The following is a 12500-nucleotide window of genomic DNA, read 5'->3' on the forward strand; positions in this document are numbered from 1 at the left end:
GGAGTTGTCAAGAAATTGCCAGCTGTTTGAGATTGAACTGAGTTTTTCATTCTATGTAAGATTATCTCCAAAGCAGAAATAGTAACGGCAGTAAGTTGGTGTAACTAAAAATAACAAATGCGTAACCGGAGGCCCCAATTAGAACTTTTAAAGTATTTCTTTTTTGGCTGAGGACTAATGTTCCTGTGAATGATGCTTGTGAACAGCTGTTAATCATGTACTTTTTTTTTTTAGCGTCTCGAATACACATAAATTAACTTCACTGTTCTGATGGAAAGCAAAGAATATTACTTGTAGGGGCAGTCCTAGATAGCAGGGGAAAAGTTTTTATTCAAACCTTTTTATCAATGTAATTGGCTTCTTTGAAAAGATTAATTCCTCCTCTTGTAAACATGAGTCCGTTCTATTTCCTTTGGTCATTTAAAAAAAAAATCATGTTGTTTTTTTTTTTTTTGTACTTTCCCGTTGTCCCGTTAAACTAATTATGGGGCCATTAGTAGCTAAACACAAAAGCGAAAGACTGTCTAGATAAGCAATCTCCCAAAAATACTGGGTAAAAATCATAAACACCCCAAAGCATTTGGTTACTAGGAAGACATCCAAAGTTACAAATATTATATACAAATAATTATAGTTGTCTGATTTAAAATGGTGTGAATCACACTTAACCTATTGAACATGCTACTGCCTTTGCAATAAATATGTTTAATAAAGAAAAAAATGAACACTACACACGATATAACAAAACACCACAAACAGGACGGGACCGCGAGGCTGAGGTGGGGATGTTGGAATACACCGACCTCCAACCGTGAGACCGCGTCCGGAGTGCAGAGTAAGGTTGTGTAGCAGGGTCAGAATGTTCATATAAACTCGTGGTCTGGGATTGGAGAAGTCAGATAGTCGATGTGTTGTGACAGGGTCCAGGAGTAGAGAAGGTAGAAGTCCAATAGCAAGCCGAGCTCAAGGGTCAGAGAGGCGGAGGTCCAGATAAAAGCCGTGGTCAAAACAGGATACGCAAGACAAGACGGCAGCAGGGTGTTTGAGGCAAACACACAAGTACATAAACAGGGTTTATGCTCAGCCAGTTTGCAGTAGGGCTGGCTGAGTATTAAAGGAAGAGGCAGACAATGGTGAGACAGCAAACAGCTGCAGAGTAATGAATGAAACTCGCCCTCTAGACATATTCAGTTCACTGATAGGCAGGGGCGGGGAGAAGTGCAGGTGAAGGGTAATTGGAGATGGAGTTAACCCCTTGTGTGTCCATGGTAGTGCGGCGGTTGCGCGTGGTGCGCCTTACCCGAGACGTCACAGGGCGGAGCCTGAGGGAGATCTGTGCGGTGTGTCCCCCAGCCTGGTAGAGCGTTGCGCGTCAGCTGCTTTGTCACGGGACGTGTCACGGGCGGGGCCTAAGCACGGGACGTGCGGTGTCCCCCAACCTGGTAACGCGTCACCCGTCCCCGTCACGGGGGCGGGACCGACAGATAATCCTCACCGTGTGTGTGTGTGTGTGTGTGTGTGTGTGTGTGTATATCTATCAAATTGTCATTACATACAAAAAAAACCACAAAATAAATTTATGAAGCAAAATTACAAATAATCCATATCAATAGGATAGTGACAATATACCAGTAGCAGTGAGGCACTGGCATGATGTCTCCGGGGTACCCACCCGTTTATCAGATATCTCCTAGGGTTCCCTACATATATCTCCACTTAAATAGCATCCGGTATGGTGTGAAAACTCCCCCCTAGAAAATCGTCACAGACCATCTTTTTGTATACTACCCATGAATCGCTCACATATCGCGTCTGTTGCCAAAGTAATACAAAAAAAACCTATATAATTAACTTGTAACCTCAATCAAATCATTAAAAGAGATTATTGTTTCTTAATAATGCGATAAAATTATATGTTAGAACCCTATTCCCAAACAGATATATAGGCACAGGCAGAAAAACAATTCTTACTTTAAATATCTCAAAGACTATTCAGGCCATCTATCCCTTCTTTTTTTAATTACCATTAAGGTGCTGTTTCTTCAAATTACACCCTTTTTATTTTCTGTAGCTGAAAATTTGCCTCCTTGGAAGGTTAAAAAGGCCACTCTCCTCAGCACTCATTAAAACAGATGCTGCAATAGTGACTGCTGATGCCGGTGAAATAATAAACAGGTGAAAATTAATTAAAAAAAATATATATATATACATTTTGAAAACGTTAAGTGAAATAGATCAGCACAACCTGAATTATCAATTGATGAAGAAGTTACTTCATTTTTGTTTTGTCGGAAACTTCTGCTTTAACAAAAGAACCTTTGTTATTTATTTTTTCTCTCCTGATTTTTCTTTTTGAAGGACTGAAAACCTCGCTTCTGTTTTCACTTTTTAGGTCTGTTATTTTTGTTTCCTCAGTGGAGGCAGCAACAGTATGATGTTGTTGTAGGTGTGTTATCCGCTCGGCATCACCACGAACTGCGAAACGTCATAAGGAACACTTGGCTCCAGCACTTAAATCAACACCCATCATTAAGTCGACGGTAAATGTCTGGCATAACATCGGGATATATTTTACATTTAATTTTTTTACATTTATTTTTCAATAATTGCATTTGAATGTGTGACTTAATTAAATATTGTGTTCTAATACCAAATGCAAATGCTGGTTAGAAAGAACTAGGACTTCATATGTAGCTCCACACTTTTACACTTTGGCATCAAAATATGCATGTTTGACATTCTTCTCATTAATTGTAAATTCTCATTGAACTTCTTTCCCTTTTGATTTGTGCAGTTCCTCTTGGCACTTTTTTATATGCATAAGTGGAAAGCAGGGGGTCCCCAGAGGTGAACCGTGTTAATTTTGGCTCAGAGGACTAACCGGCTACTGAAATTCTTACAGGAGAATGTGCAGTCGGTTACTTGCCTAGTATTTAAATCTCACGGGCCAATAGGAAACTGTGATAGATAATGTAGCGACTTCCTGTTGGCCTGCATAACACTGGAGATTTAAACAGCATTTTGTTTCCCCCTGGATGGGATACGAACCAAGGCACCTTCCCCAGTAAGTATCTCGGGAAGCAGATACCCGTGACTCCCTGCTTCCTATCCAGCAACAAAACTGTAGGCGGAACTGTTTTTTTTTTCTTTTTAAACAGAATATTACCTTTCTCTGAGGGGCACTTGGCCATATCAGTAAATGTTCAGTCTGCCCCTTTATCAAGCCTAAATAAAATCTTGCATCATATAATGTTGCAGAGATTTGTCCGCAACTGCTGTTCATGTATACACTGTATATGTTTTCATCATTGAGAGACTTTTTACAACCAAGTTATTTTAAGAGTTCTGATGAGTGAGTTGATAGTTTTGAATTGGTCAGATAGTTATTAGTTTTTGTAATATATTTTAATGTAATCATTTTGTGTAGATAACTAGTAGAGTTTTTTTTAAAAGGGCTGGAGATGCATGCTAATGGACATGCCAAAAACGTGTATATATGTTTCTACCTTAATTGGGATAGTACCAAATAACCCAACTTTATTAATTTGTTCTTTTACTGGAGGTGTGATTCACTCTTACTAATTTTTACATGTATTTAAATCCAAAGCCATAACATAAAACACAGACAAAGCTCAGTGCACATCCAGTAAAACTTATACACGGTACAGTGCCTAAATATACATGTATAGATAACTAATAAATAAAATGGTCTTTTAGTTTAACATTTTGGCCAAATTGTTGTAAGCCCCTGAGCCAACTGCACGGCAGACCACGTTTCAAGGGTCCCTAACACTAATATAGATTCTTAATAACCTGTGCATTGCCAGGAAGAATGATTTATAATAAATCTGTCAATATTAGTTGCAAAGTTCTAAGTCTGAAGCTTTTATTAACCTGTACATTACCAGGAAAAGCACTTTTAATAGATTTGTCACAATCACACTGTATGCAAGCAAGTTCCCCTGAGAGTGGGAGATGCCATGGAGTGAGCTTTTAACCATACATCTATACACAGTGGTCGACAAATCACCAAAAAATCTACTCGCCCAACAAAAAAATCTACTCGCCACCTCGTACCAAACGTGTGATGCCTGGGCCAATAGGAGCTCGCCACGATGTTAAATCCACTCGCCAGGGCGTGCAAATGTATAGGTTTGTCGAACACTGTCTATACATGTATATCTAGGCACTGTACTGTGTATAAGTTTTACTGGGTGGGCACTGAGCTTTGTCTGTGTTTTATGTTATGTCTTTGGTTTTAAATATATATATTGCCATGCTCAGTAGCACTCCTCTGTGAAACGTATATGCTTATATATATGTTGTGGTTATTTTGGGGGTTCAATATAAGCTTGTAGGTGTTCTGTATGTTTTATAATTTTTACATGGATTGTAGTTTTTCATTTTATAATCGGGAAAACAAACATAAATATAAAACGATTTTTTTTCACCCATGAATAAAGATGATATCACTGAAATGCTTTTATTATAATAATGTATTATACCAAATGGATACAATTTTAATCCAGATCTAGGTGTTCCTAAAATTAAAACAGCCTGGCTTTTCCCCCCCGATAGCGTTCTTGTGAAGTTTATAATAGGATCTCATGGCTGTGATCTGCCTGTAGAAGACAGAGAGGATCCTTACTCCTGCAGGATTCTGAACATCACTAACCCAGGTATGCACAATTTATATGATTTTATTATTCATTGACCTTTTGGGCCAGATATGTGTGTTCAAGTCAATAATGCTATTGTTACCGTATAGTTAACTGTTCCTCTGAGTCGGCTCCTATCAAATGTATTATCATGTGGAATAAACATGCTTACAAATAGATGCAAGAGGGTGCTGCTTTAAAATAAGATCATTTCGAAAGACAAAATCTTTTCTGAAAAACCCAGACCTAATTAACACAATAAAATAAAATAAAAATGGATTAATTTTGGAAAACACGTTTACTTTCGAATAAAAAGCGGCTCATATAGTAAAGTTGAGACCCATTGGTCCATACTAGTGTATTTAAATTGTCAAGTGATTTTTTTCTTTTCTTCTTGTAATGCGAACTATACAAAAGAAAAAAAATAGGCAGGAAATACTGCACATAGAAGACTATTTTAAGTTGCCGATTTCTGTGCATAATGAAAAAATTTAAGCAATTTTAAACAATGTATAATTATTTTTTTTATCTAGTGCCGAGTGTACGTATTACTTTACAAACAATAAAGGGGGGGGAAAGTACAAATAATGGGGAAAAGAGCAACAACTAAATGAAAACATAACACAGATCCTGAACCAAAGAGCTTACAATCTGAGTTGTATATTGGGAGTAAAAATGACTTTATTAAAAGTCAGGGAGTTCAAGTCTATCTGAAGTCTGTAGTGTGGGGGTAAATAACGTACTGACGTGGTTTTTAGCTGGGGTATAAAAATGAAGAGATGCTGCTTGACTAATATTGAGTGGAAGAGATTTCCATCGATATAGAGAGGCTAGTGAAAAAGGTTTGACGTGAAACCGATGTACACGTAATAGATGAGAGATCTTTTGGTTGAGCAGAAGGGACGAGTAGGGGTAGAGATCCTAGTTGAGGTATATTGAGGTGTGAAGCCTTAACGGAAAGGAGGGGACTTTTGTAGCTGTACAGCTATTAATTGGAAGCCAGGAGAGCGATTTCAGGATGTTCTAGGAAGCTACGAGTCTGGAGGAGCTGGAGATAAATCTAGTTGCAGCATTCTTAATAGATATAAGGCAGGGAGGCCAGATTAAAGAATGTTGCAGTAAGTAGATATGAAACAAAACAAATGCATGGATTGGTGTTTTAGTAAGTCCGCGAGTTCAGGAGTGGAGGCTCTCCTCCATTTCTCCAGCGTTTACTGCATTATAGCAATGGTATTTGTCTGCTGCTGAGAGTTACCCTACTTACCTTCTGGACTTATTAGTGATCTAGGATCCGGATTAGTACTTGCTGCATAATGTTTATATCATGATTGAAACCTATGGACTGTAATTGAATTCACCACTTTCCACCTTATAGAAACTGTTCCATGAGTGCATTACTTTCTCAAACACTTTAGTCATCTTTTACTTATGGCTGCTGTATCCTATAGCCTTTATCTCTGTCACAATATTTTGTGGTATAAATTATGAAGGGATGTCCTGTATATCTTAGTTAAGGTTTACACCGGCCGGTGTATTAGGGGTTAGGGTGAAAAATTACTTTTTCACCTGGCCCATGTGATCAGGTTTGAGAATGTTTTTTACTCTTGTGTAGTGTGCATGTATTACACATTTTGACATTTGATCAATATTGTATACTAATTACCATCAATTGCAGACAGTCAGTGCAGAAATGTAGGGCTTTTTTCCTCAGGTATTTTTAATTGTGTTGTGTATTTTTTTATATTGCTTGAATACATTTTGTATTTTTTGTGTATGATGGAGTGCTTTTTTGGGCTTCTATTTGTTTCATATATTTACACTTATTTGCCACTTTACGGATTAAATACCATACATCAGTTTATGTGATAAAATTAAATAAAGAGGGGATTTATGTAGAATGAAACTTTTTGGCATTTAATTAAGAGATTGATTTTTACTGCGTTACTGACTTTCATTCTTGTTTCTATAAAGATGTTTTAACTAACTTGGTTTACAATTAGACTGTTTTTTTCTGTTTATTTAATTGAAAAAGAAAAAAATAATTGAAATGTCATCTTTTTTTGCAGTCTTGAGGCAGGAAATTGAATCATTCAGCATACCTGAAACGGCTGCTGTACTTACTGATCACAGAGTGGTCAATGTGAATTTCCGTGTCTTTTACCCTGTAATTATCACCAGGCTTGGGGTTTTTCACCATGACAATGTTGCAGGTTTCCTGCGGAACATCACTGTAAAACTTTTCCAAGCAGAACATGAGGTATGAATATCATTAATATAGTGTACATTGCCCTGTAGTGACTGACAACAATAATACTCTATGTATATCATTATTGTACATTGTTGTGTTTTTATTTTGTATGTATTGTATATAAAAAAGCGGTACAGGCACGCAATATAAAAATACAAAAATCTTTTTCCCGCTGGGACCTGAAGCATCAGGTTAAATAAAGGTTTTTATATATTTTTATATTGAATGCCTATACAGTTGTTTGTATTGTACATGCATCTTTAAAGAAGTTTGTTTGTATATGAGCACCTCCCTTTATTATCCTTTACTTCACCTATAAGGCTGCGCATGTGGGACCAGGTACATCACCCAGAGCAACAACCATGAAATCCATCACAAAGTTGAGCTTGATTAAACATACAGCATCACACAGGTAAGTAGCAAACAAAAGTGTATTACAAGTCCATACAAGAAACCAACATTTCTGTTCTCACATGCACTGTGAGGACTGAAACATTGGTTTCTTCTATGGACTTCTAATACAATTTTGCTACTTACCTGTGTGGTGCTGTATGTTTTATCCAGTTCAACCCTGTAATGGATATTACAGTTGCTGCTCTGGATGATGTAGAGTACTTGGTTATTAATTATATTTATGCGTACACATGCCAAAATATTCTAATTACCAAGTATACTGCGGTGTGCCTATACATGGTTTCTATGTTAAATTAGTGTGTGTGTGTGTGTGTGTGTGTGTGTGTGTGTGTGTGTGTGTGTGTGTGTGTGTGTGTGTGTGTGTGTGTGTGTGTGTGTGTGGTGTGTCAAGGGTTGGTATTGCACTTGGCAATATGGTTCCTTTTCATTGCTGGTGCCGGTATGGAGACAGTAGTAGGGACCACTTCCATGCCGAGAATACTGTCGCAATGTAGTGTAGCCTCCTTTCCCCCTGTGTCATGGCGACTACGTGTGCTGCTAGACCTGTGTGGCAAACAGGAGGCCTGATCCTCTGCCACTGCCTTGCACTATACTGAATGTTGGTGGAGAACCCTGAAAACCAGCACACCAACCACTGCACACTCAAATGGCAAACATCATAAAGTAACAACTTGCAAACAACTACTCAAATTTCTACTCATGCTATTTCTCTCTTTAGCAGGTGATATTGAATCTAACCCAGGCCCTCCCACTTCAACTCTGTCCCATACCCCTGAGAATACCCCCTTCAAATTCCAAAAAGGGCTATCTGTCGCCCATATAAATATCTGGAGTCTGCTGCCCAAACTGGATGAACTAAGGGCATGGTGCATTATACATAAACCAAAAGCCATCGTTCTTACAGAAACATGGCTAACCCCTAAAACCCCTGATGCAAATATCGCCATTCAGGGATACTCCATTTTTAGGAGAGATAGGTCATAGAGAGGAGGAGGGGTTTTATTTTATATTGCAGACACCTTACAATTTACACTGTAACATTGCCCCCCAAGCCCAACCTCTTTTGAAATCCTAGTTGGCAGAATCTGCCTCCCCTTTTCTAAGCCCATCTTGCTTGCTGGCATCTACCGCCCCCCTAAAGCCCCTCTACAATCTCTGACTGATATCACCCAGTTTCCTGGCTCCATTTCCTCTCTGAATGAGAAGAGTGAGCTGCTAGTTCTTGGGGATTTCAACTTCAATTGGCTTGACCCTAAAAACCACAAAATCCACACACAAATTAAATCGCTTAACCTATCGCAACTCATTTCCCAACCCACACGGACAAACCTGAAATCGCACAACCATTCCTTGCTTGACTGGATTCTCTCCTCAAATCCCAGCAGAATCCAATCCTCTGGCATCCTTCCTGACATTTTCAGTGACCATGCAATAGTGTACCGTGTAAGGAAAATTAAACCGCCCCAATCAAGCCCTAAAGTTCTCCTCACTAGAACATTTACAAACTTTAACCCACAACAGTTTCTGGCTGACCTTACCAACTGCCCTTGGCACAGAATCGATTTAATTCCTGACCCTGATTCTGCGCTCGACTATTTCCAATCCGAGTTCTTAAAACTCTGTGATACCCATGCTCCACTACGCAGAATAAGGGTACCGGGTGCCCACCTTCCATGGGTTACACCTGACCTTATAGCACTCTACCTGTTCAGGGATACCTTGTGGAAAAGCCACAAAGTAACTGGCACTACCAAGGATCTCATTCACTACAGATGCCTGCGGAACATGTGCACAGGGCAAGGCAAACAAGGCATGCAAACGCACAATATTCCAGTCTGCTAACCACCAACAGCCAAGTAATATCACTAAGGGCGATATTACTCTGACAAACCCCACCGACATTGCAAATGCTCTCAATGATTACTTTGTGGGGTGTGCTACTAACTTATTAGCGAAACGCAACCCAAACCACAAACCTGAATCTCATCCTGGGAGTACCCCTATAGCCCCACCCCCTTCCAACACCTGCCCACAATTTTCAATTTGGCCCAGTATCCGAAGAGGAGATTACACAAGCGCTTCTCAAATTAAAACTAAGCAGCCAATGTGGACCTGACTTACTGCAATCTAGGTTCCTAAGACTTGGTGCCCCAGTAATTGCCAAACCAATTGCTTCTATAGTCAACTCTATCCTGTCTGCAGGCCATATCTCTAAGACCTGGAAAGCTGCCAGAGTTGTCCCAATCTTCAAAAGTGGGGACAAAAACACTGTCTCAAACTACAGACCAATTTCCCTTCTCCCAATCCTATCCAAAGTCATGGAAACATGTGTCCACTCCCATTTAAGCGATTACTATACCAAGACAAATTTCCCTAGCCAATTCCAATCTGGCTTTCGCCCCAAACACTCTACCGTAACTACCCTGCTAAAAGTTTGCAATGAAATCCAGTGTGGAATGGAACAGGGTCAACTCACTGGTGCAGTATTCCTAGATTTTGCAAAGGCTTTTGATACTGTTGATCATGCTATCCTGCTTAACAAACTCCAGAGCTCTGGAATAGGGAAGCATGCTTTAAACTGGTTTCAGTCCTACCTATCAGGTAGATCCCTACATGTGTCCATCTCTGGCTCTAACTCTAACCCCCTGAATATCACCTGTGGCGTCCCGCAAGGCTCTGTTCTGGGGCCCCTACTCTTCTCAGTGTTCATCAATGATCTTCCCACAGCTTGTCAGGAAGCCTCAATACACATGTATGCAGATGACACAATCCTATATGCACACAACCATAGCCTCTCTGACCTTCAACACATACTTCAGTCTGACTTTTCCAGACTCGAAAACTGGATTTCCCAAAACAAACTGTTTTTTAAACATTGACAAGACTAACAATGGTATTTGGGACCAAGACTAAAATTTTAAAGCTTCCAGCGACTGAGCTCCAGATTAGAACCAACACTAACACCACCCTAACTCCTGTTACTAGTTTTAAATACCTGGGCATGTGGTTTGACTCCCACTTAACATTCGGGATGCACATTGATACCCTGACAACCAAGACCTATGCCAAACTAGGGGTACTTTACAGGAACAAATCCTCGCTAAGTCTCCTGGTCAGAAAACGTATCGCACAGCAGATGCTAATGCCAATTATTGACTATGGAGACATAGTATATGGCTCAGCACCTCAAACCCACCTTAGCAAACTTGACACCCTCTACAATTCAATTTGTCGTTTTGTTCTCCAATGCAATTATAACACACATCACTGCGAAATGCTCAAAGAACTAGATTGGTCATCACTCGAGTCTAGGCGCAAAGTTCACCTTTCCTGTCTTGCCTTCAAATTCTTTATGGGCAAGCTACCCAGCTACCTGAACAAGCTCCTCACCCCTACCACATGCAGCACCTATCACCTGACATCAGACTCCAAAAGACTGTTCATGGTCCCAAGGCTCAACAAAGTATCCGGCCACTCCTCCTTCTCTTACGGTGAACCCCAAAACTGGAAAAACCTACCAGAGACTCTTACATCCACCACCAGTTTAAGTTCTTTCAAATCTAAGGCTGTCACACATTTTAATCAGGTCTGTAACTGTTTTATACGCCCATAATATATATTATCTTTAACTGTGCATGCAATGTCTTGTATATAATGTATACCCTGCTCATTTATGTAACTGTATTTGTAAACATGTATTATTTGTCTTAACTATGCCGAGGACATACTTGAAAACGAGAGGTAACTCTCAATGTATTGCTTCCTGGTAAAATATTTATAAATAAATAATACTGGGGAGCCTGGGGTGTATGTATATCTACTAAACAGCGCCTCCACCTGAGAAGAATCCTCACATAGTAGGATAACCCCTCCCAAGACAATATGCCCAGTAATACACACACAGAGAACGGTGAACAGTATTTACTGGGAGGTAATAACAATGACATCAATAGAAACAGCAATAGACATATGTGTATACCAACCCGGGGATATCCCCACAGTACTTGGGTGCAGGGGCACCAGTGTCCCAATGTCCAGACCCCAATGGCCTTTCCCACCCCCAAGTGTGAGACAGTGCTGCCCACGTGAATGTTGGTGCACTTATGTGGATACCTTCCCTGGTGCTCCAGCCCCCGGGTGTAGCTGAACAACAGTCAACGGACAGTCTGCTCCAACGACGCCTTCCGCCTCCGCGTGGGGTGGTCTCCAGCAGGAGCGTCCCACCATAGATAGTTTCTGAACGTAGGTGGTCTGATCCCAGACCACAAGTTACGCATCACCGCATGGCGTAGACACTGTGTCCCTGATACTGCACAACACAGAGAAAAGGGTCCCTAAATATGGGCTTCCCTATACAGCTGCATTTGCCTACTGTGATTCGGGGTCTGCAGGGGAAAGCTGGCCTAGTCCCAGGGCTACTGGGACCCTACCTCCCTCTTCTGTAACCTGCTACCAACTGCCCTAACTGTTATCACTGTTCTAACTGTTTAAATGCAGCAGCCCTATTGCCTGCCTGACAACATGTGGTCAGCAGCCCCTGAGGCTGCTGGGACTTGTAGTTCCCAGTGGATCTATGGTGTAATGGCCTCCGCTGGCATTATACTGCACATGCGCCAGGTGTACAAAGATGGCCGCCGCAACTCTAGATACTATCTGCGCATGTGCGAGCCTTCTCTGCCCATGCGCGCGCAAACAAAATGGCGACACCCTCTGCGGAGCACCGGCGACCCACTCGCCAGATCACAATCTCCCTGCAGCAATCACACAACCGTCCCCCTCACCCAGCCCGGAGGTAAGAAGGGGACCTGGCTACATCAGGAATAGAAGATTTCTCCTCTTCACGCAGACTCTTAGTCAGGAATCAGTTTAAGATTCCATAGTTTATTCAAGCAGACAGTGAAAAGGTCACACAATGTTTCAGGGGTTGTCCCCTTCGTCAGCTGCAAGTGACGAAGGGGATTACTACCCCCGATACATGAGAACTTTTTTCACAGAGGGTGAAGTATTTCTATTCATCTATATATCCCGCGCGTCTGAGCATTCTTGGTTAAACAGACAAACGTAGATGTACATGTAACTTGGCTTTATGTGGGTGCACGTAGAATGGACTTCTGTCACCGCAAGTCCTAACAAAACATATATATATAACCCTTTATCAAATATATATATATTAAAATTAG

The 12500-nt window shown here is 40.7% G+C and overlaps 1 protein-coding gene across 5 annotated transcripts in view; it reads left to right on the forward strand.

The window, feature by feature from the left end:
- The window catches only part of B3GALNT2 (beta-1,3-N-acetylgalactosaminyltransferase 2), an 87178-nt gene that overhangs the window by 7661 nt on the left and 67017 nt on the right, over nucleotides 1–12500 (forward strand). For all 5 annotated transcript variants that reach the window (XM_075596780.1, XM_075596778.1, XM_075596779.1 and 2 more), the window contains exons 2-4: nucleotides 2393–2540; nucleotides 4579–4679; nucleotides 6725–6915. In XM_075596780.1, the coding sequence (XP_075452895.1) occupies nucleotides 2393–2540; nucleotides 4579–4679; nucleotides 6725–6915 (440 nt within the window). The remainder of the gene's footprint in view (nucleotides 1–2392; nucleotides 2541–4578; nucleotides 4680–6724; nucleotides 6916–12500) is intronic.

This window comes from Ascaphus truei, chromosome 4 (genome assembly GCF_040206685.1).
Source record: "Ascaphus truei isolate aAscTru1 chromosome 4, aAscTru1.hap1, whole genome shotgun sequence".
Taxonomy (NCBI): domain Eukaryota; kingdom Metazoa; phylum Chordata; class Amphibia; order Anura; family Ascaphidae; genus Ascaphus; species Ascaphus truei.